The 21166-nt window shown below is 54.0% G+C and overlaps 1 protein-coding gene across 8 annotated transcripts in view; it reads right to left on the reverse strand.

Moving 5' to 3' along the window:
• The window catches only part of SLC43A2 (solute carrier family 43 member 2), a 60226-nt gene that overhangs the window by 8216 nt on the left and 30844 nt on the right, over positions 1–21166 (reverse strand). For 5 of the 8 annotated variants that reach the window (XM_063598842.1, XM_034941229.3, XM_063598841.1 and 2 more), the window contains exons 6-11: positions 11334–11426; positions 9710–9843; positions 9413–9615; positions 8946–9092; positions 3978–4116; positions 609–741 (exon numbers count right to left, since the gene is read on the reverse strand). In XM_063598842.1, coding sequence (XP_063454912.1) covers positions 609–741; positions 3978–4116; positions 8946–9092; positions 9413–9615; positions 9710–9843; positions 11334–11426 — 849 coding nt within the window. Of the gene's footprint in view, positions 1–608; positions 742–3977; positions 4117–5021; positions 5034–8945; positions 9093–9412; positions 9616–9709; positions 9844–11333; positions 11427–21166 lie in introns of all 8 variants that reach the window. The other 3 variants (XM_034941226.3, XM_034941227.3, XM_034941228.3) reach the window with 1 other exon arrangement.

Consider the following 21166-nt stretch of genomic DNA (forward strand, 5'->3'; position numbering starts at 1 on the left):
CATGATGGTGGTATCCACGGTTATGCAAGACGCCCCCAAAACCAAGACATGCCTTCCGGGGAGGAGTCCCTTTGCAGAAGACAATCCAGGTGTCCAGCTCACCCGCAGCAGCAAGCACAGAGCCTGGTAGGGAACAGGCCCTCCGCAAATAACAAAGGGCTGGTGGGCTGCCCGGTTGAGTGGAATGAATGAAAGTCATCATCTGAGCCGGGCACGGTGCCTCACCTGTAAAATCCCAGCACTTTGGGAGGCCGAGGCGGGTGGATCGCCTGAGGTCAGGAGTTCAAGACTAGCCTGGCCAACATGGCAAAACCCCATCTCTACTGAAAATACAACAATTAGCTGGGCGTGATGGTGCGCACCTGTAATCCCAGCTACTCGGGAGGCTGAGGGAGGAGAATCACTTGAACCCAGGAGGCTGAGGTTGCAGTGAGCCGAGATCACACCACTGCACTCCAGCCTGAGCGACAGAGTTTGACTCTGTCTCAAAAAAATAAAGTCATCTGCTTTGTTGATGGCTTCCATGAAACATTAAACACTTTTGAGTCTTTACATGTTCCTTCTTACTGCCCCACGTCCCACCTGCCCCTCCCACTCCCCACACCCACCTGGAGAGGCAGGTTGGGAATGAGGCAGGTCACCCCAAAGCCCACGAGCAGCAGGTTGGTGAAGGCGAAGGCCCGCATGGCATTGGTGATCTTCTGGATCTGCCGGTCCCGCTTCTTCTTTTTCTTCTCGCCTCTGTGGAGACACAGAACGTGCAGGGGTGGGAGGGCTCCCCGGAGGAAGCTGGGTGCTCCTGAGAAGTCAGGCCTCAAGCGTCGCAGCACGTAAACTGACGCAAGACTCAGAAGCCACCCAGGCACGTTTTAGGGACTGTGTCGGGGCTGGACCAGCACTACGGACACTCCCCGGCCCTTCTCAGTGGCAAGCTGAGTGTGACTCTCGGAGGGGGTCTCGGGTACGAGAAGATGGCCATCCATACACTGCAGTGCTCTGTGAAGGCTGAGCTAAGACAACGGGGAGAGAAGTAGCCGCGTGTGCCTGAGCTGGCACATGGCAAAGCCTCACTTCACCAGTGGCTTCAAGTTCACCCAAATCTTGCAGGACGCTGATAAGAAGCCAGATACAAGCCAAATAGGGGAGTGAATGGGTTTCCCCTTGTGGGGACAGGAGACGGTAAAGGGGAAATGAGCAGGCAGCAGATGGAACTGGAGTGGCTGCAGGACCTGACCTAGATAGCACAGCACTGTTTTGTTTTGTTTTGTTTTCTTTTTTTGTTCTTTGGGGTTTTTTTCGAGATGGAGTCTCGCTCTGTCACCCGGGCTGGAGTGCAGTGGTGTGATCTCGGCTCATTGCCACCTCTGCCTCCTGGGTTCAAGCGATTCTCCTGCCTCAGCCTCCCGAGTAGCTGGGACTACAGGCGCGCGCCACCTTACCCGGCTAATTTTTGGGTTTTTGTAGAGACAGGGTTTCACCATGTTAGCCAGGATGGTCTCGATCTTCTGACCTTGTGATCCACCCACCTCGGCCTCCCGAAGTGCTGGGATTACAGGTGTGAGCCACCACGCCCGGCCAAGCACCCTCTGCAATTATCTCTTGTGAATGAACGATTACCGATCCCAGTCTCACACCCACGCAGACACCCTGGATGATCCAAGAACGGACCCCAGGTGCTCACAGATGTGCAGGGAGTCCCAGGCCCACCACTTCCTAACTGTGCGGCCCCAGGCAAACTCCTGCAAGTCCCAGCCTCAGCTCCCTCATCTGTAAAATGGGTATAACACTGGTCCCCACTTCGCCGGGGTGTTGGGAGTCTTCACTGAGACACTGTGCATGGAGTCCTCGGTGGAGGGCCTCATGCAATAAACCGTAGCTTATTATATTAAGGTGTGGAGCCATAGAAGACAGCGTTTGGCTGGGCGTGGTGGCTTATGCCTGTAATCCCAGCACTTTGGGAGGCTGAGGCAAGTGGATCACAAGATCAGGAGATCAAGACCATCTTGTCTAACACCGTGAAACCCCTGTCTCTACTAAAAAAATATATATAAAAAAATTAGCCGGGTGTGGTGGCGGGCGCCTGTACTTCCAGCTACTTGGGAGCCTGAGGCAGGAGAATGGTGTGAACCCGGGAGGCGGAGGTTGCAGTGAGCCGAGATAGAGCCACTGCACTCTAGCCTGGGCGACAGAGCGAGACTCTGTCTTAAAAAAAAAAAAAGAAAGAAAAAAGAAAACAGCGTTTAACTCATCCTCTGATCTTGGAGCCCATCCCTTACATAAAGTAGGACTCCAGTACCTTGTTTAATCTTCACGATCATGAACAACTCTATTAACACATAATATGGTTATAGCAACTTACTACTCAAACTGACCGGAATAAACCTTGCAGGCAGATAACAAAGGGTTGGTGGGCTGCATGATTGAATGCAATGAAAGAAAGTCACCATCTGAGCTGGGCGTGGTGCCTCATACCTGTTAATCCCAGTACTTTGGAAGGCTTTAAGATGGTGTAGCCACTGCCAAGGGGTGGAGGGAGGGTGGTCTTAGGAGCAAAATGGTCTGCTAGCCATTGTCTGTACACTTTCACCTGTGTCTCTTTTTCTTCCGTCTTACTCGATGCTTCTTCTTTATTGTTTTTTCTTTTTGAGACAGTCTCGCTCTGTTGCCCAGGCTGGAAGTGCAATGGCGTGATCTTGGCTCACTGCAACCTCCACCTCCCGGGTTCAAGCAATTCTTGCGCCTCAGCCTCCTGAGTAGCTGGGATTACAGGCGCGCGCTGCCACCGCACCTGGCTAATTTTTTGTATTTTTAGTAGAGACGGGGTTTTACCACATTGGCCAGGCTGGTCTTAAACTCCTGACCTCAGGTGATCTACCCACCTCAGCCTCCCGAAGTGCTGGGATTACAGGCGTGAGCCATTGTGCTCGGCCCTCAATGCTTCTTAAACTTTTTTTTAAGAGATGTAGTCTTGCTTTGTCACCCAGACTGGAGTGCAGCAGCACGATCATAGCTCACTGAAGCCTCAAACTGGACTCAAGCAGTCCTGCTGCCTCTGCCACCTGAGTAGCTGGGACAACAGGCACATGCCACCATGCCCGCCTGATTTTTAAATTTTTTTTGAGACACAGTCTCGCTTTGTCACCCAGGCTGGAGTGCAATGGTGCGATCACAGCTCACTGCAGTCTCGACCTCCCCAGGCTCAGGCGATCCTCTCACCTCAGCCTCCCGAGCAGATGGAACTACAGGTGCGCACCACCACACCTGGCTCATTTTTGTATTTTCTGGCGGAGACGGGGTTTCACCACGTTGTCCAGGCTGGTCACTAACTCCTGGGCTCAAGCAATTCACTCACCTCAACCTTCCAAAGTGTTGGTATTATAGGCATGAACCACCATCCCTGGCCAATTTTTAAAGTTTTTGTAGAGGCGGGGAGTGGGGGCTGGCCATGTTTCCCAGGTTGGTCTCCAACTCCTGGCCTCAAGTGATCTCCCTACCCCAGCCTTTCAAAGTGCTGGGATTACAGGCATGAGTCACCGCACCTGGCCTCAAACTTTAGCATTTCCATAGAATTCCAAGTTGGTATTATAGGCATGAACCACCATCCCTGGCCAATTTTTAAAGTTTTTGTAGAGGCGGGGAGTGGGGGCTGGCCATGTTTCCCAGGTTGGTCTCCAACTCCTGGCCTCAAGTGATCTCCCTACCCCAGCCTTTCAAAGTGCTGGGATTACAGGCATGAGTCACCGCACCTGGCCTCAAACTTTAGCATTTCCATAGAATTCCAAACAATTTCCATAAAGAGGGGAGCAGTTGAAACGCCTGCTGAGCTGAATGAGTGAGTCTCTCTAAGGGCTCCGGGAGGAGCTGGAGTGCATTGCTCTCTCCCTCTGTCCCACCCACCCTGTGCCTGACATGCAGCTCTGGGGTCTTTCTGCAGGGGCTGCGGGCTGGGAGCCGGGGCACCGGCCCTGCCTACGCACTGGTTGGCGTCTTTCTCCTCGGGCTCCTCGGAGGCGTCTTCACACTCCTTCAGCCTCCAGTCCATGATGTAGCCGATGACGGGGGCCGTCAGCAGGCACAGCAGCTGGAGCACGCCGAAGATGGAGGTGTAGAGGCCAACTGTGGAGGAAGGCACTGCGTCATGGGGATGCCTGGCAGACAGCCCTGGAGCAGGGACTGGGCACCAGCTGGGAAGGGGCTGGTCCCCACAGGCTCTTCTGGGGTCTGCCCCAGAACCCCCTGTCACTCTGGGTCTTGCGAGGAGCCCAGAGACCTTAACTCTGAAGTTGAGGATGGAGCACGGGGCAGGTCACCTTCTTCTCGGTTCCAAATCCCCTGCTTGTTTCTAAGAAACAGCTAATGAAACCCAGAGTGTCACAATGGCCTTCCCAGAGCTCCAGGAAGTCACTATGACTTGGGAACTCCTGTGACGGAGGCTAAGTGACAGGCCGTTAGTTTCTGCCTCTAGAACTAGCCCAGAACGGCTGGGCGCGGTGGCTCACGCCTGTAATCCCAGCACTTTGGGAGCCCGAGGTGGGCGGATCACGAGGTCAGGAGTTCGAGACCAGACTGACCAACACGGTGAAACCCCATCTCTACTAAAAATACAAAAACTAGCTGGGCGTGGTGGCAGGCACCTGTAGTCCCAGCTACTCAGGAGGCTACAAGGAGAATCACTTGAACCCGGGAGGTGAAGGTTGCAGTGAGCCAAGATCATGCCTCTGCACTCCACCCTGGGCAACAGAGCAAGACTCCATCTCAAAAAAAAAAAAAAGAAATATCCCAGAAAGGCACCGCTCACGGGGCTCTGACGTCAGGGCTTCCATATTCAAAGACTTAAAATGACAGTGGATTTTCCAGGGAAGCAGACGAGGAATGTTGATTGCCCCAGTTTTACCCCCACGGCTCTAGCCAGGAGGCATGTCTGGAGCTTGAGGTGAGGAGCTTCTGGGTTGAACCTCTAGAGACTGGCTGGGAGGGGACATCACAGCATTCCCTGACAATCCCCCCCACCCCCCGCTTACCCGTGGCCATCACTGCATCAAGAAAGCAAAAGTGAAAAAGCAGAAAGAAGAGAGGTTAGTGGCAGAAATCTCAGGGCTACAGAGAGATGGGAGAGGAGGCAGGCTCACTCCATGCCCAGCATGCACTGCATTTCCCACACTGCGTTTCCCGCACTCATTTCCCGCACTGCGTTTCCCGCACTGCATTTCCCACCAAGCGTGACTCGGGGCGCTCAGGGGAGGCAGAGCTGCAGCCAGGCCTCTGGAAGTGGACTTGGGACAACGCCCAGCCCGGGCCCCTGCTGACATCCTCCTGTCTGCTGGTGCCGGGTCACAGGCGGGCTGGTGAATCAGGCCTGTGACGTTGGCGGGTAGCGTGATGGGGAAGTGGCGGGCATGCGGAAGACCTGGTGCAATCAGGGTCCCTGTCACCACACTGCCTGCGGGAAGCGGCTCTGTCACATCTACCTCCTGCTGTGCTCAGAGAGAGGGAAAGGTTAAAGAACCTGCCCCAGACGCCCGGCCAAGGCATCTGACACCATGGGTCTCCTCCAGATGGCCAGAGCTGGTCTCCCTTCCACTCCAAGAAATGGGGACCATGCCTGGGCCTGCTCCCCTTCCTTGGGCCGTGGCCCCCCTGCCGCAGAGGCCTGGTGGCCCCTGAGCTGCTGCTCCGAGTGGAATGTCCTGGTCTAGAGGCCCTTGGCTGCTCCAGTGTCTTAAGACCCATATGTGAGTGCTGGCTCTGACCTTGAACAAGCTACTCCATCGCTCCAGGCCTCGTTTTTCAGGTGTATATGATGATAGTATCTCTAGGCCTCGTTTTTCAGGTGTATATGATGATAGTATCTATCATAAATGATGACGTAAACAGATGATAGTATCTATTTAACTCCCAGATTGTTATCAAGTCAAGGACAACAATAGGAAAACATGTCACCTGTCAACTCTTACAAAGGGAGGGTAGGACAGGTGGCCCCTGACTAGGGGTTGGGGGTGCAGGGGGCACCCGACCCATCTGGCCAGCCACAGCCTCTGTACCCTGCTCGCATTTTCAGGCCTCAATCCCCAAGCACTGTTGGCCCTGAACTGTTTTCCCCTCTCAATTCTGTTTCTCAATGCCTGCTTCTTCCCAGTAAGTGCCACACCCTGAGGGTGGGTGGGAGAGTGAGGCAGCAGTGCCCACTTTGGCTGGGACTGGGCACTGCTGGGGACAGCACGGGCCACGTCTTCCCCATCTCAAGACTGGCTTTTTGGCTGGGCATTGTGGCTCACGCCTGTAATCTCAGCACTTTGGGAGGCTGAGGCACGTGGATCACTTGAGGTCAGGAGTTGGAGACCAGCCAGGAGCTGCAGACATGGTGAAACTCTGTCTCTACTAAAAATACAAAAATTAGCTGGGCATGGTGGCAGGTGCCTGTAACCCCAGCTACTTGGGAGGCTGAGGCAGAACAATCGCTTGAACCCGAGAGGCAGAGGTTGCAGTGAGCCGAGCTCATGCCACTGTGCTCCAGCCCGGGTGACAAGAGCAAAAATCCATGTCAAAAAAAAAAAAAGACTGTATTTTTGGCTGGGCATTGTGGCTCATGCCTATAATCTCAGCACTTTGGGAGGCTGAGGTGGGAGAACTGCTTGAGCCCAGGAGTTTGAGACCAGCCTGGGAAAAATAGCGAGACCTTGTCTTTATGGAAAAAAAAAAACCAAATTAGCCAGGCATGGTGGCACACACCTGTAGTCCCAGATACTTAGGAGGCTGAGGTGGGAGGATCCCTTGAGCTCAGGAGTCGGAGGCTGCCGTGAGCTATCAGTTGCACCACTGCACTCCAGCCTGGGTGGCAGAGCAAGACCCCAACTCAAAAAAAAAAAAAGGCGGCCTTTTCCCAGCTGGCAGCACCCTGGCTAGTTAGGGTTTCCCCGAATCTGCAACTCCTGTTTGATGGCGGGTCTCAAACGCTGGGAGGCAGCAGCGTCACCGGTCAGCGGCAAGGCCTGGAGTCTCCATTTGGAACCAGCACCTGGGAGCCTCTGCCGCGGGCGGTCGCGGGGCCGTAGGCGGAGGCGATGGCTCTGGTGCTTTGAGCTGTTCCTCGGCAGCACGGCACACCCCCTCCTGCGGAGCCGCAAAGCTCATGAGTGTGCAGAAAGTGACCCGGACCCTGCAGCCGCCTCTCGGCCAGAGCTAGGGCTATGGGTGTTGGGTGTAACGGGTCACAGAAGGAGGAGGGGGAAAACCAGTGCCTCGTCTGCCACAGACCAATCTTCCTGGCCTGGCTTCCTCTACTTCTTGAAATTGACTTTTTGAACATACGAAACAGTTGGAAACATTCCTCCTGGGCAGCAAATGATTTCTCAGACAGCTTGAGTAAAAGACGCTGACTCAGCAGCAGGGAGATGAGCCTTTCGAGGGCCAGGGACCAGCTCTCTCTGCACACTTTGGGGTTTCCGCCACTCCAGGGCTGAATGTTTATCAGGCCGGGTGTGGAGGTTTACGCCTGTAATCCCAGCACTTTGGGAGGCCAAGAGGGGAGGATCCCTTGAGCCCAGGAGTTCGACACCAACCTGGGCAACACAGCAAGACCCTATCTCTGCAAAGAATTTAAAAATTAGCTGGGTGTGGTGGCGCGCACCTGGGGAGCCCTAAGAGGTCAAGGCTGCAGTGTTCACATCACTGCACTCCAGCCTAAGCAACACAGAAAGAGACCCTGCCTCAAAAAAACAAGAAAGAAAGAGACATGATAGATTAGGGTTCCCCAAAGTGTGTTCCACAGATGTTTTTTTTCTTTTGAGATGGAGTCGCACTCTGTTGCCCAGGCTGGAGTGCAGTGGTGTGATCTCGGCTCACTGCAACCTCCACCTCCTGGGTTCAAGCAATTCTCTGCTTCAGCCTTCCAAGTAGCAGGGATTACAGGGGCCCACCATCACGCCCAGCTAATTTTTTGTATTTTTAGTAGAGATGGGGGTTTCGCAATCTTGGCCAGGCTGGTCTTGAACTCCTGACCTCATGATCCACCTGCCTCGGCCTCCAAAAGGGCTAGGATTACAGGCGTGAGCCACCGTGCCTGGCCTAGACTACCATTTTCACAGTAGAACTGGCTGTTATCTGGTTCCCTTTGCTATCTTTTCCTCTTGATAAAGCTGGATTTCTCATCCCCTAAAAGCCTGATAACTGATTCTTCACAAGTCCTAGGGTATCTTCACCTTGATAAAAACAAGGAAACCATCGGAAAAAGTGGCACACCAGGGAGGCTGCCAATAAAAAGGATTTGGAGTGTTTGTCCCGCCTGGGGATGACTAAGGCTGACTCAGCTCAGGCCCCGGGGAAGTCCTGACTTTCTCTGTAGAATCAAAACCTCTAATCAGCTGAAGACCTGCCCTGTTTGGAAAAGTGGACTGTGGGTTATCAGCTGTGTTTGTTGGAGCTGACAAGCCTCAACTGTTCGCAAGCTCCGAGGAAGTCTCTGCCCCGCCCTGTTTCGTGGTGAGGGATGCAGATCCCAGTGTGGGCCAGTTGCCCCAGCGTCTCCAGCCCCGTCCTGACCTCGATGCCCAGGGTGTCCACGCACCCACCGTGCCACTTTCTGGGAGGACTTCGGGCTTGACCTGCTTTCAGCCACGCTCAGGTGGAGCGTTCTGTTCTGTTTTCATTTACAGACACACACGGCAACCCTCCCCCTCAGGCACTGGAAAACACACACCCCACACCCCACACCCAGGAGGCTATTTTGGTCCTTCCCTCCCCTCCTGGACCAGGAAACCCTGATGGGGACATGAAGAAACAGTTGGGGCTGGCAGTGATGAAATAGCTCTGACGGGCAGACAGCGCCTGGGATGCGGCCTTTCCGTGGCCCCGCTGGCCCGCCTCAGCTTAACACATTCCGGCCGGCGGCCAGTGGGCTGGGCTCAGGCCGGGGAGTGACAGCGACTGAGGCTGCCCGGGGCACCTACCTGTCTTCTGGTCGCCGCTGACCAGGAACTTCAGGATGTTGTTCATAGCCCCCATGTAGAAGATGAGCCGCAGCTGCGTGACGCACATGGTGACCAGGCTGAGCAGCAGGATGGGGCTGAACACGCTGTGCATGAAGGAGGGGGCCGCTGCGGGGAGAGGGTGCAGGGCTCAGGGCCGGGGCACACTGTCCCCGCCACCGGGGGGCTGTGCAGATCCCTCCACGCTGGAGGCCAGGAGGGGGCCCTCGGGATGGGCCTGGTGAGGGTAACGGGGTTGGCGCTGCGGTGGGGTCACCTCTTGGGTGAAATCAGGCAAATCCCTTTCCCTCCCCCAAGCCTTCCTGAGTGCCTCTGCAGAACAGGGCGGGCGGGGCTGCCTCCCCTTTTGGGGTGAGGTGGGAATGGGGTGAGCCGATACCCACGGAGCACTCCCTGCCCGTCGCCCGGCTGTGGTCTCAGGCGGGTACCTGCGGCATCCGGCTGGCACTTCACCTCCAGGTCGACGGTGGACAGGCACAGCTTGTGGCCCTCCTGCAGCGCCACCTGCTCCTTGGCGCTCCTCATGGAGCTGCCCACACTCAGGCGCCGGCCCACCGTGGTCACCTGCTTGTAGAACTGCTTCCCTGTGATCTTGTGGTCAAAGCCCAGCCAGCTGAACTTGATCTTCACCCTGGGGCCCCGGGAGAGTGTCTGTGGGTGCTGTCCGGGACCCCGGCTGGGGGGCGGGGGCTGGGGGCAGGCGGGACGGGGGCACCTCTACTTACGAGTAGTCCATGTCCTCCGGCCCCGGGAAGGGCTCAAGGGGCCAGTTAAAGAAGCAGTTGAGGAAAACCAGCCCGGAACAGCCGGCCCAGACCACGAGGATGACGATGAAGGAGACACCAGCATCATAGATGAGCTGACAGGCACCGCGGGGACGGGGTGGGGTGGGGGAGGGGGCAGAGTTAGCCCGGGGAGGCCAGAGCCGCGGCAGGCAGGGGCATCTGGCCACCCCTGCTGTCCCTGTGCTGAGCCGTGCAAAGAGGCACGGCCCTGCCAGCCTGGGCGTTGGGGCATCAGGCACCCGCCTTCCAGTCCTCCCACCGTGCCTGCCCTGCTGGTCATCTGGGCCTGGCGTGTGATTAGCCCCCCGACTCGGAGGCCTTCCTGACCGCCCCGCCATGACCACGGCATGTCTCGCAGGCTCATAGTGATCGGCCCAGCAGAGCGGACGGTGCTCCTGGTCCGTCGGCTTGTCTGGCATTAGCAGAGCTCCCTGAAGGCGGGAACCAGCCAGCCCCGTCCACTGATGCTTCCCCAGTGCCTCTGAGAGCTCACATGGCAGAGGCCAAAGAAATGCTCAAGGAAGCCAGGCATGGTGGCTCACTCCTGTAATCCCAGCACTTTGGGAGGCCAAAGTGGGCAGATCATGAGGTCAGGAGTTCGAGGCCAGCCTGACCAACATGGTGAAATCCCATCTCTACTAAAAATACAAAAATTAGCCGGGCGTGGTGGCGGGCGCCTGTAATCCTAGCTCCTTGGGAGGCTGAGGCAGGAGAATCACTTGAACCTGGGAGGTGGAGGTTGCAGTGAGCCGAGATCGTGCTGCTGCACTCCAGCCTGGGCGACAGAGTGAGACCTTGTTCCCCCCCCAAAAAAGGAGGAGGAAGAACTTTCGGGATGCTCCCCAGTCCAGGGGCATGAGAATCTCTGCAAGTCCATAGGATGGCTGGCCCCAGAGTCCCAGCTCCCACCACTTCAATGCCCAGGTGGCCAGCCCACACCGTGACCCCCTCTCCTCGCCAACAGCATTCCCACACACACCCCCGAGGAAAGGGGCTTTTACTTAGTGTGAGGGTCAGAGGTAGGAGAAGCCCCTACGGGGCCCTGGCAGACCCACAGGGTCTGGGGAACTTGGGCTGATGGACTGTGAGGTGTTTGCTTCGTCCTGACCCTGTGTGACTTCCACAGGCTCAAAATCCTGCCTAGGAGGGAAACAGCTGAAACACTTGGCCAAGAGCAGTGCTTTGGCTGGCGAGGAGTAACGGCACAATAACAGGAGGCTGGGGGGCTGGCGAGCCAGGGGAGCAGGGGGAGACCAGGATGACGGAGGAGACGGGGGCGGGACTCACAACTGGAAACAGACTCACCCACCGCCCTTTCCCTGCCCCAGCCCCGAAATGCAAAGGCACCTGTGGCAGATCCTGCAGCCACATGCATGAATCCCGTCCCCTGAGGCCCCGCGGTTTTCATTTGTCGCCCCTGTGATGCCCAGGTGCATCCTGCCCGGGTGGGGGTGGTGGAGAGGGGCCACCCCCGGTGCCCACAATTGCCTCCCTCTTCAGAGAGGGTGGAAGGAGCCTGGAGCAGGCCTCTGCACAGACACCAGTGCAAAATACACGTGCTCACCTTGATTCCTGGAAAGGTGACTGCCGAGGAGGCGTAGGACCCAATCATCAAGGCAATAAACGTGGACCGAAGGTCGCCGAACATGTTGGGCAGCTGAGAGATAAGAAGCAGAGAAACCTCAGTGGGGAGGATGCACCAGGGAAGGGGAGGAGGAGGGGACAGAGAACTAGGCCCCATGAGGCCCCTTCTTCACCTGCGCCCCTTCCTGTGTGACTCACAGGGGCATTAGTTCAGGGGCAATGACCGCTCACTGAAGGTTTCTCCTTCCTGGACTGAGGCTGATGGGGCCAAGGAGGGAGGTAATGCAGAATACAAGCAGTTGTCTGACTTTCCGGCTGGCACCCCTCCCCATCTCTCTGCTCCTGGCAGAGCCCAGGAGCCTTCTTGTCTTTTCAGGGTAACACTGAGATGCCAGAGAACAAAGTTATGAGCCTCAGGCAGCCCTCAGAGGGAGAAAGCCTGTTAAAAATAAGAATCTATTTGGGGATAATAGCATCATTTTATAAATAAAAATATCAGCATCCCAGAAAGACCAGATGTCAGCAAAAACTGCTTTTGGTTTGGAGAGGGTAGGTTTTTGGAAGATGTCAATCAGAATTCTACAGTTCTCTTCGGTCTGAGGATGAAGCTGGCCCAGGATTCCTGCTTCTGAATTTCTTTTCTTTGTTTTGAGACGGGGTTTTGCTCTTGTCCCCCAGGCTGGAGCGCAGTAGTGTGAGCTCGGCTCGTTGCAACCTCCGCCTCCCTGGTTCAAGTGATTCTCCTGCCTCAGCCTCCCAAGTCGCGAGATTAGAGATGCCTGCCACCATGCCTGGCTAATTTTTGTATTTTTAGTAGAGACGGGGTTTCACCATGTTGGCCAGGCTGATCTCAAGTGATCCGCCCGCCTCGGCCTCCCAAAGTGCTGGGACTACAGGCGTGAGCCACCGCGCCCGGCCTCCTGCTTCTGAATTTCTCAGTACAAGCAGGGGATTATCTTCCCACAGGATGTTCGGCCCGAGCAGTTAGCATCCTAGAAGGTCAACGGGAAGCAAGGTCCGGGCTCTCTTCCCAACGAAGCCACCCTCGGCATCTCACATCAGCTCATTCTGGGTACAGGGCAAGAGGGGGCCCACCTGAACAGGACTTCAAGGCTAACTCTTGCTGATTCTACCGAAATCCAGGCCTAGGGCAAACTACATCCTCCCAAAGAGGCACAGGTTCTCTAACCTCAAGAGAGATCACACTGTGTGTAGCAAACCTTTCCTGTCCACACCCAGCGTCCCTGGCCTTGGGGGCTGCCCTCTGGATAGCCATGCCAACCTATTTCATTAAATTCAGGCTGCTTATGGGGACTTAATCTACGTCCCCTCCACCCTCCCCACCACTCCCCATTTGTCTTGAATCTTTTTCTTTCTTTCTTTCTTTCTTTTTTTTTTTGAGACGGAGTCTCGCTCTATCGGCCGGGCTGGAGTGCAGTGGCGCGATCTCGGCTCACTGCAAGCTCCGCCTCCCAGGTTCACGCCATTCTCCTGCCTCAGCCTCCCGAGTAGCTGGGACTACAGGCGCCCGTCACCACGCCCAGCTGATTTTTTTGTATTTTCAGTAGAGACGGGGTTTCACCGTGTTAGCCAGGATGGTCTCGATCTCCTGACTTCATGATCCGCCCGCCTTGGCCTCCCAAAGTGCTAGGATTACAGGTGTGAGCCACCGCGCCCGACCTTTTTTTCTTTTTTTAAGAGACAGGATCTGCTGGATGCAGTGGCTCACGCCTGCAATCCCAGAGTGCGGCCTTTGACCTCAGAGTTTAAGACCAGCCTGGACAACATGGCGAAACCCTGCCTCTGTATCTTTTTAAAGCTAAAAAAAAGAGAGAGAGACAAGGGGGGGCAGATCACCTGAGGTCAGGAATTCGAGATCAGCCTGGCAAACATGGCGAAACCCCGTCTCTACTAAAAATACAAAAATTAGCCGGGTGTGGTGGCGGGCACCTATAATCTCAGCTACTTGGGAGGCTGAGGCAGGAAAATGGCTTGAACCCGGGAGGCGGAGCTTGCAGTGAGCCGACACTGCGCCACTGCACTCCAGCCTGGGTGACAGAGCGAGACTCTGTGTCAAAAAAAAAAAAGAGAGAGAGAGACAGGGTCTCATTCTGTTGCCCAGGTGGGAGTGCAGTAATGCAATCATAGCTCACTGCAGCCTCCAACTTGGCTCAAGTGATCTTCCCACCCCAGCTCCCAAGTCACTGGGACAACAGGCCCACGCCACCATGCCCCAGCTAGTGGTTTTTTTTTTGGAGGCAGGGTATTGCTCTGTCACCCACACTGGAATGCACTGACATGCAATCTTGGCTCACTGCAACCTCCACCTCCCAAGTTCAAGCGAGTCTCCTGCCTCAGCCTCCTGTGTAGGCTGGGACCACAGGTGCGCACCACCATGCCCGGCTAATTTTTGTATTGTTAGTAGAGACAGGGTTTCACCATGCTGCCAGGCTGGTCTTGAACTCCTGACCTCAAGCGATCCATCTATCTTGGCCTCCCAAAGTGCTGGGATTACAGGCATCAGCCATCACGCCCGGCCTTTAATTATTTTTGTAGAGATGGGGTCTCACTATATTGCCCAGGCTAGACTTGAACTCCTGGCCTCAAGCTCTTCTCCCACCTTGGCCTCCCAAACTAAATAATTTTTGTTTTATTAAACCTGCCTGCCTGCAAGCAAATTAACTGTTACTGAGCGGAGGGAGTTTGAACTTGGCGACATACCTGTCTGCAGTCACTGCTGCCTGTTTTGCCCACTTTTAAAAATGAGTAAGGGATGTCAGCAAAATTTAAAACCTCTGTGCTTCAAAGGATGCCATCAAGAAGGTGAAAAGAGAGCTGGGCGCGGTGGCTCACACCTGTCATCCCCACACTTTGGGAGGCCGAGGCAGGCAGATCATGAGGTCAGCAGTTCAACACCAGCCTGGCCAACATGGGGAAACCCTATCTCTACTAAAAATACAAAAAATTAGCCGGGCGTGGTGGTGGACGCCTGTAATCCCAGCTACTCGGGAGGCTGAGACAGGAGAATCCCTTGAACCGGGAGATGGAGGTTGCAGTGAGCTGACATTGATCCATTGCACTCTAGCCTGGGCAAGAGTGCGAGACTCCATCTCAAAAAAAAAAGAAAGTGAAAACAGGCTGGGAGTGGTGGCTCGTGCCTGTCATCCCAGCACTTTGGAAGGCTGGGGCAGCGGGATTACTTGAGGGCAGGAGTTCAAGAAAGTGAAAAGAATGCACAGAATGGGAGAAACTTCTTACAAATCACAGATCAAGAGCTTGCATCTAGAATATATAAACATAGTGCCCAACAGTTATTCAAAAAACAAAAAATAGAACATATAAAGAACCCCTACATCTCAATAATAAAATGATAAATAACCAATTTTTTTTTTTAGATGGAGTCTCGCTCTGTCTCCCAGGCTGGAGTGCAGTGGTGCGATCTCGGCCCACTCCAACCTCTGTCTCCTGGGTTCATGCCATTCTCCCACCTCAGCCTCCCAAGCGGCACCTCCCATTGCAGGTATGTGCCACCACGCCCAGCTATTTTTTGAAATAACCAATTTTTTAAATGGGCAAAGGATCTGAATAGACATTTCTCCAAAGAAGATATACAAATGGCCAATAAGCATATGGAAAGATGCTCAACATCATTAATCATAGTGAAATTCAAATCAAAGCCACAATGAGATACCACTTGATACCCATTAGGACACCAAAAAGTCACAGTGAGGCTGGGCGCGGTGGCTCACGCCTGTCATCCCAGCACTTTGGGAGGCCGAGGTGGGCGGATCACGAGGTCAGGAGTTCCAGACCAGCCTAGGGAACATAGTGAGACCCCGTCTCTACCAAAAATACAAAAACTTAGCGAGGTATGGTGGAACATGCCTGTAATCCCAGCTACTCGGGAGGCTGAGGCAGGAGAACCACTTGAACCCAGGCGGGGGTTGCAGTGAGCCGAGATCGTGCCACTGCACTCCAGCCTGCGCAACAGAGCAAGACTACGTTTTAAAAAAAAGAGGCTGGGCACGGTGGCTCACACCTGTAATCCCAGCACTTTGGGAGGCCGAGGTGGGCAGATCACAAGATCAGGAGTTCAAGACCAGCCTGGCCAACATGGTGAAACCCCGTCCCTGCTAAAAAAATTCAAAAATTAGCCGGGCATGGTGACGTGCGCCTGTAATCCCAGCTACCTGGGAGGCTGAGGCAGGAGAATTGCTTGAACCCGGGTGGTGGAGGTTGCAGTGAGCCAAGATTGTGCCACTGCACTCCAGCCTGGGCGACAGAGCAAGACTCAAAAAAAAAAAAAAAGAAATGAGGCCGGGCGAGGTGGCTCACGCCTGTAATCCCAGCACTTTGGGAGGCCAAGGTGGGCAGATCACCTGAGGTCAGGAGTTCGAGACCAGCCTGGCCAACATGGTGAAACCCCATCTCTACAAAAATGCAAAAATTAGCTGGGCATAATGGCGGGCACCTGTAATCCCAGCTACTCGGGAGGCTGAGACAGGAGAATCACTTGAACTTGGGAGGCGGAGCTTGCAGTGAGTCAAGATCTCGCCATTGCCCTCCACCCTGGGCGACAGAGTGAGACTCCGTCTCAAAAAGAAAAAAAAAAAGAAAAAAGAAAAAGAAAAGAAATCCCTTCCAACAGAAGACAAAAGAAATGTGATGTGCTCACACGTGCCCAGGCACGCCCAGGTGAGCAATCTTACTCTCTGGGTACCTGCCTCCCAGGTAGGCTGCAGTTCAAAGGACAAGCCTCGGTTCCCAAGCTCACATATTTGGGCTGCTCCATTACTGCACTGTAGCAAAGGCATCTCCGTGGCCACATCTACCCCAGTGAGAATGCAAATATTTGTTCTGCTTATGCGGAAGGAGGGAAGTGTTCCTGCCCGGCATGCCAGCACAGCCGGCGCAAAGAAAGAAAGAAAGAAAGGGGCCAGGCGCGGTGGCTCACGCCTGTAATCCCAACGCTTTGGGAGGCCGAGGCAGGTGGACCATGAGGTCAGGAGTTTGAGACCAGCTTGGCCAACACAGTGAAACCTTGTCTCTACTAGAAATACAAAAATTAGCTGGGCGTGGTGGTGGGTGCCTGTAGTCCCAGCTACTGGGGAAGAGGCTGAGGCAGAATTGCTTGAATCCAGGAGGCGGAGGTTGCAGTGAGCCGAGATCACGCCACTGCACTCCAGCCTGGGTGACAAAACGAGACTCTGTCTCAAAAAAAAAAAGGGGGGGCCCAGAGAAGGCTTGGAACCCAACCAGAAGGGCAAATGGAAGCCCAGAGCCTGGCTCCCTTGGTGCAGGGTCAGGTGAGGCTGACATGTAGGTTGCTGCAGTCACCTTTGGGTAAAAAGAGTGTCTCAAACTTTTCAACAGAGCTAGAGAATGTTCCGGAAAAGCAGAGAGCTTGCTAGCTAGGCATTTTCCTTCTACCTTTTTAATCTCAAGCCTGCCTGCCTTAACCCTAACCTAGGCTACAGACCAACAGAGCCACAGGGCCCTGGGGTGACCATGTGGCCCTGCCTGGTCTTCTGGAGTCTTCTCCCCAGCACTAGATCCAGGATGGGGAAGAGCAGAACCTGGGGAAGAGGCCGACTCTCCATCTGTCCATGGATGAGGCCTTGCCCTCAGGCCTGGACAGGGCAGGGGCCTCCCAGCTGCTCCCTTTGATGCCCTGCCTCTTGCCGCCTGGAACATTCTTACCAGCACCAAGAAAATTCTTCCCAACATGTTATTCTGGTCAGCAGGGCCATTCCTTAGGGGAGTAGAGTGCCTCAGGGGAACCACACTAGGTAGCCTTCAAACCAACACCGACATCTTGTATTTTTAATTATGATCTTTTCCTTAGAACAGCAATGCCTGGGCTGGGCGCGGGGGCTCACGCCTGTAATCTCAACACTTTGGGAGGCTGAGGTGGGCGGATCACGAGATCGAGACCATCCTGGCCAACATGGTGAAACCCCATCTCTATTAAAAATACCAAAAATTAGCCAGGTGTGGTGGCGTGCACCTGTAGTCCCAGGTACTTGGGAGGCTGAAGCAGGAGGATTGCTTGAACCCAGGGGGCAGAGGTTGCAATGAGCCGAGATCATGCCACTGCACTCCAGCCTGGCGACAGAGTGAGACTCTGTCTCAAAAAAAGAAAAGAAAAGAAAAGCATATCCATTGCAAAATGTTTGGAGCAAAGTATAAAAAGAATAAGGTAAAAATCACCCTGAGGCCAGACGCAGTGGCTCACATCTATAATCCCAGCACTTTAGGAGGCTGAGGCAGGTGGATCACTTGAGGCCAGCAGTTCAAGACCAGCCTGGCCAACATGGTGAAACCCTGTCTCTACCAAAAATACAGAAAATTAGCTGGGCGTGGTAGCGGGCGCCTGTAGTCCCAGCTACTTGGGAGGCTGAAGCAGCAGAATCGCTTGAACCTGGGAGATAGAGGTTGCAGTGAGCCGAGACTGAGCCACTGCACTCCAGCCTGGGCAACACAGTTAGACTCCGTCTCAAAAAAACAAAAAACTTTTACTAATGACTTTCAACATCTTTCTACAACTTAAAAAATTATTTGGCCAGGCGCGGTGGCTCACGCCTGTAATCCCAGCACTTTGGGAAGCTGAGGCGTGTGGATCACGAGGTCAGGAGATCGAGACCATCCTGGCTAACACGGTGAAACCCCATCTCTACTAAAAATACAAAAAATTAGCTGGGTGTGGTCATGGGCGCCTGTAGTCCCAGCTACTCGGGAGGCTGAGACGGGAGAATGGCGTGAACCTGGGAGGCAGAGCTTGCAGTGAGCTGAGATTGTGCCACTGCACTCCAGCCTGGGGAACAGAGCGAGACTCCATCTCAAAAAAAAAAAAATCATGTATATTTGTCGTTTTTTTCTATGGGGATGTTAATCTTTCTTTTTTTTTTTTTTTTACAGTAAGCTATATATTAATTAATTGAATATATATATATATATATATATTTTTTTTTTTTTTTTGAGACGGAGTCTGGCTCTGTCGCCCAGGCTGGAGTGCAGTAGTGCTATCTCGGCTCACTGCAACCTCCACCTCCCAGGTCCAAGCGATTATCCTGCCTCAGCCTCCCGAGTAGCCAGGGTTACAGGTGCCTGCCACGACGCCTGGCTAATTTTTGTATTTTTAGTAGAGACGGGGTTTAGCCATGTTGGCCAGGCTGGTCTCAAACTCTTGACCTCAAGTGATCCGCCTGCCTCAGCCTCCCAAAATGCTGGGATTACAGGTATGAGCCACCGCGCCCTTCCAATATTTCATTTAACATAATTTCAAAGTAGGTCTGTGCTCTAAGGTGAGCAAAAGAAGAGACATTCTAAATCTCATAAGAGATTTTTTTTTCTTTCCTCTTTTTTTTTTTTTTTTTTTTTTTTGAGACACGGTCTCACTCTGTCATCCAGGCTGGAGTGCAATGGTACAATTCTGGCTCACTGCAACCTCTGCCTCCCAGGTTCAAGTGATTCTCCTGCCTCAGCCTCCCGAGCAGCTGGGATGGATTATAGCCGCCTGCTATGACATCCAGCTCATTTTTGTATTTTTAGTAGAGACAGGGTTTCACCATGTTGGTCAGGCTGGTCTCAAACTCCTGACCTCAAGCGATCTGCCCACCTCAGCCTCCCAAAGTGTTGGGATGACAGGCGTGAACCATTGCGCCCAGACTTTTTTTTTTTTTCCACACTGTTCCTCTGAGTGAGGAATCAGGTTTCAGGACCCTCAATGTTGACAACTAACATTTTACCCTTGAGATTTCACCTAGAGATACCGAAAGAAAAGATAACATCTGTATACAAGAATCGCGTTGCATATTTGCTGCCTCCATAGGGTTGTTGTAGTAGCGACTGATTTTCCACCCCTCCCAGTTTGGTGGTGTTTGTTTGTTTGTTTGTTTGTTTGTTTTAAGTAAAATGTCAGAAATGCAAAAATGCTGTATTTATTTCTCTTAAGACATTGAAAATAGTGGAAGTTTGCAGATTTTTAATTCTTCGTAGGTCTGAGCTGGCACTAGACTGCTACCAAAGGGGTCTGTTCAACACGCTAATTCCAGGCTTGTGGACCGTCAGCAAACTGCAATTAAACCTGTGGGCATGAATCTTCCAGAGTGGTAGAATCTCATTCCCATATGCCCGCCAAGGTTCCAGGTGTAGCTGGGAAAACCCAAATGTTCCCTGGATCCCGAGATGGCTAATAAGCACTCAGGCCTGCTACACCACCAGAGAGAGCCCCACAGCCAGAGAGGCACACGGCCTGCTTCACACAGCCGACAACCCCACCGGAAACAACCAGTGCTGGGAGCCAAGGCCAAACTGATGCAAAGGCGCTACTGAGCCAGAGCCCTTCTGCACCGAGACTACCCCAGGCATGCACCGCCCTCCCAAAGGTCCAAAGCGATGCAAAGGCGCTACTGAGCCAGAGTCCTGCACTGAGACTACCCCAGGCATGTACCGCCCTCCCGAAGGGCCAAACCAATGCAAAGGCGCTACTGAGCCAGAGCCCTTCTGCACCGAGACTACCCCAGGCATGCACCGCCCTCCCAAAGGTCCAAAGCGATGCAAAGGCGCTACTGAGCCAGAGTCCTGCACTGAGACTACCCCAGGCATGTACCGCCCTCCCGAAGGGCCAAACCAATGCAAAGGTGCTACTGAGCCAGAGTCCTGCACTGAGACTACCCCAGACGTGTACCGCCCTCCCGAAGGTCCAAACCAATGCAAAGGTGCTATTGAGCCAGAGTCCTGCACTGAGACTACCCCAGATGTGCACCGCCCTCCCAAAGGGCCAAACCAATGCAAAGGCGCTACTGAGCCAGAGTCCTGCACTGAGACTACCCCAGGCGTGTACCGCCCTCCGGAAGGTCCAAACTGATGCAAAGGTGCTACTGAGCCAGAGTCCTTCTGCACCGAGACTACCCCAGGCATGCACTGCCCTCCCGAAGGTCCAAACCAATGCAAAGGCGCTACTGAGCCAGAGTCCTGCACTGAGACTACCCCAGGTGTGTACCGCCCTCCGGAAGGTCCAAACCGATGCAAAGCCACTATTGAGCCAGAGTCCTTCTGCACCACCCTCCCGAAGGTCCAAACTGATGCAAAGGTGCTACTGAGCCAGAGTCCTTCTGCACTGAGACTACCCCAGGCACGCACTGCCCTCCCGAAGGTCCAAACCAATGCAAAGGCGCTATTGAGCCAGAGTCCTGCACTGAGACTACCCCAGGTGTGCGCCGCCCTCCTGAAGGTGCGTGTGGGTCGACAAGGGCATACAAGCGGCAGGGGGCTGCATAGCAAGGTCTCCTTCAGCTTTGTTTTAATTCTTTTATTTTTATAGAGATAGGGCCTCACTCTATTGCCCAGGCTGGTCTTGAACTCCTGGATTCCAGCGATCCTTCCACCTTGGCTTCCCAAAGTGCGACGATTACAGGCATGAGCCACTGCACCCGGCCAATCTTTGTATATTGATTTTGTGAAGGCTCTTATGTATTAAAGACATTCACAGGCCGGGCACGGTGGCTCACACCTGTAATCCCAGCACTTTGAGAGGCCGAGGCGAGCGGATCACCTGAGGTCAGGGGTTTGAGACCAGCCTGGCCAACATGGTGAAACCTTGTCTTTACTAAAAATACAAAAATTAGCCGGACATGGTGGCAGGCACCTGTAATCCTAGCTACTTGGGAAGCTGAGGCAGAAAAATCGCTTGAACCCCAGAGGCAGAGGTTGCAATGAGCCGAGATCGTGCCACTGCACTCCAGCCTGGGCGACAGAGCGAGACTCTGTCTCAAAAATTAATAAAAATAAAATAAAATGAAGACATTCACA

This window comes from Pan paniscus, chromosome 19 (genome assembly GCF_029289425.2).
Source record: "Pan paniscus chromosome 19, NHGRI_mPanPan1-v2.0_pri, whole genome shotgun sequence".
Taxonomy (NCBI): domain Eukaryota; kingdom Metazoa; phylum Chordata; class Mammalia; order Primates; family Hominidae; genus Pan; species Pan paniscus.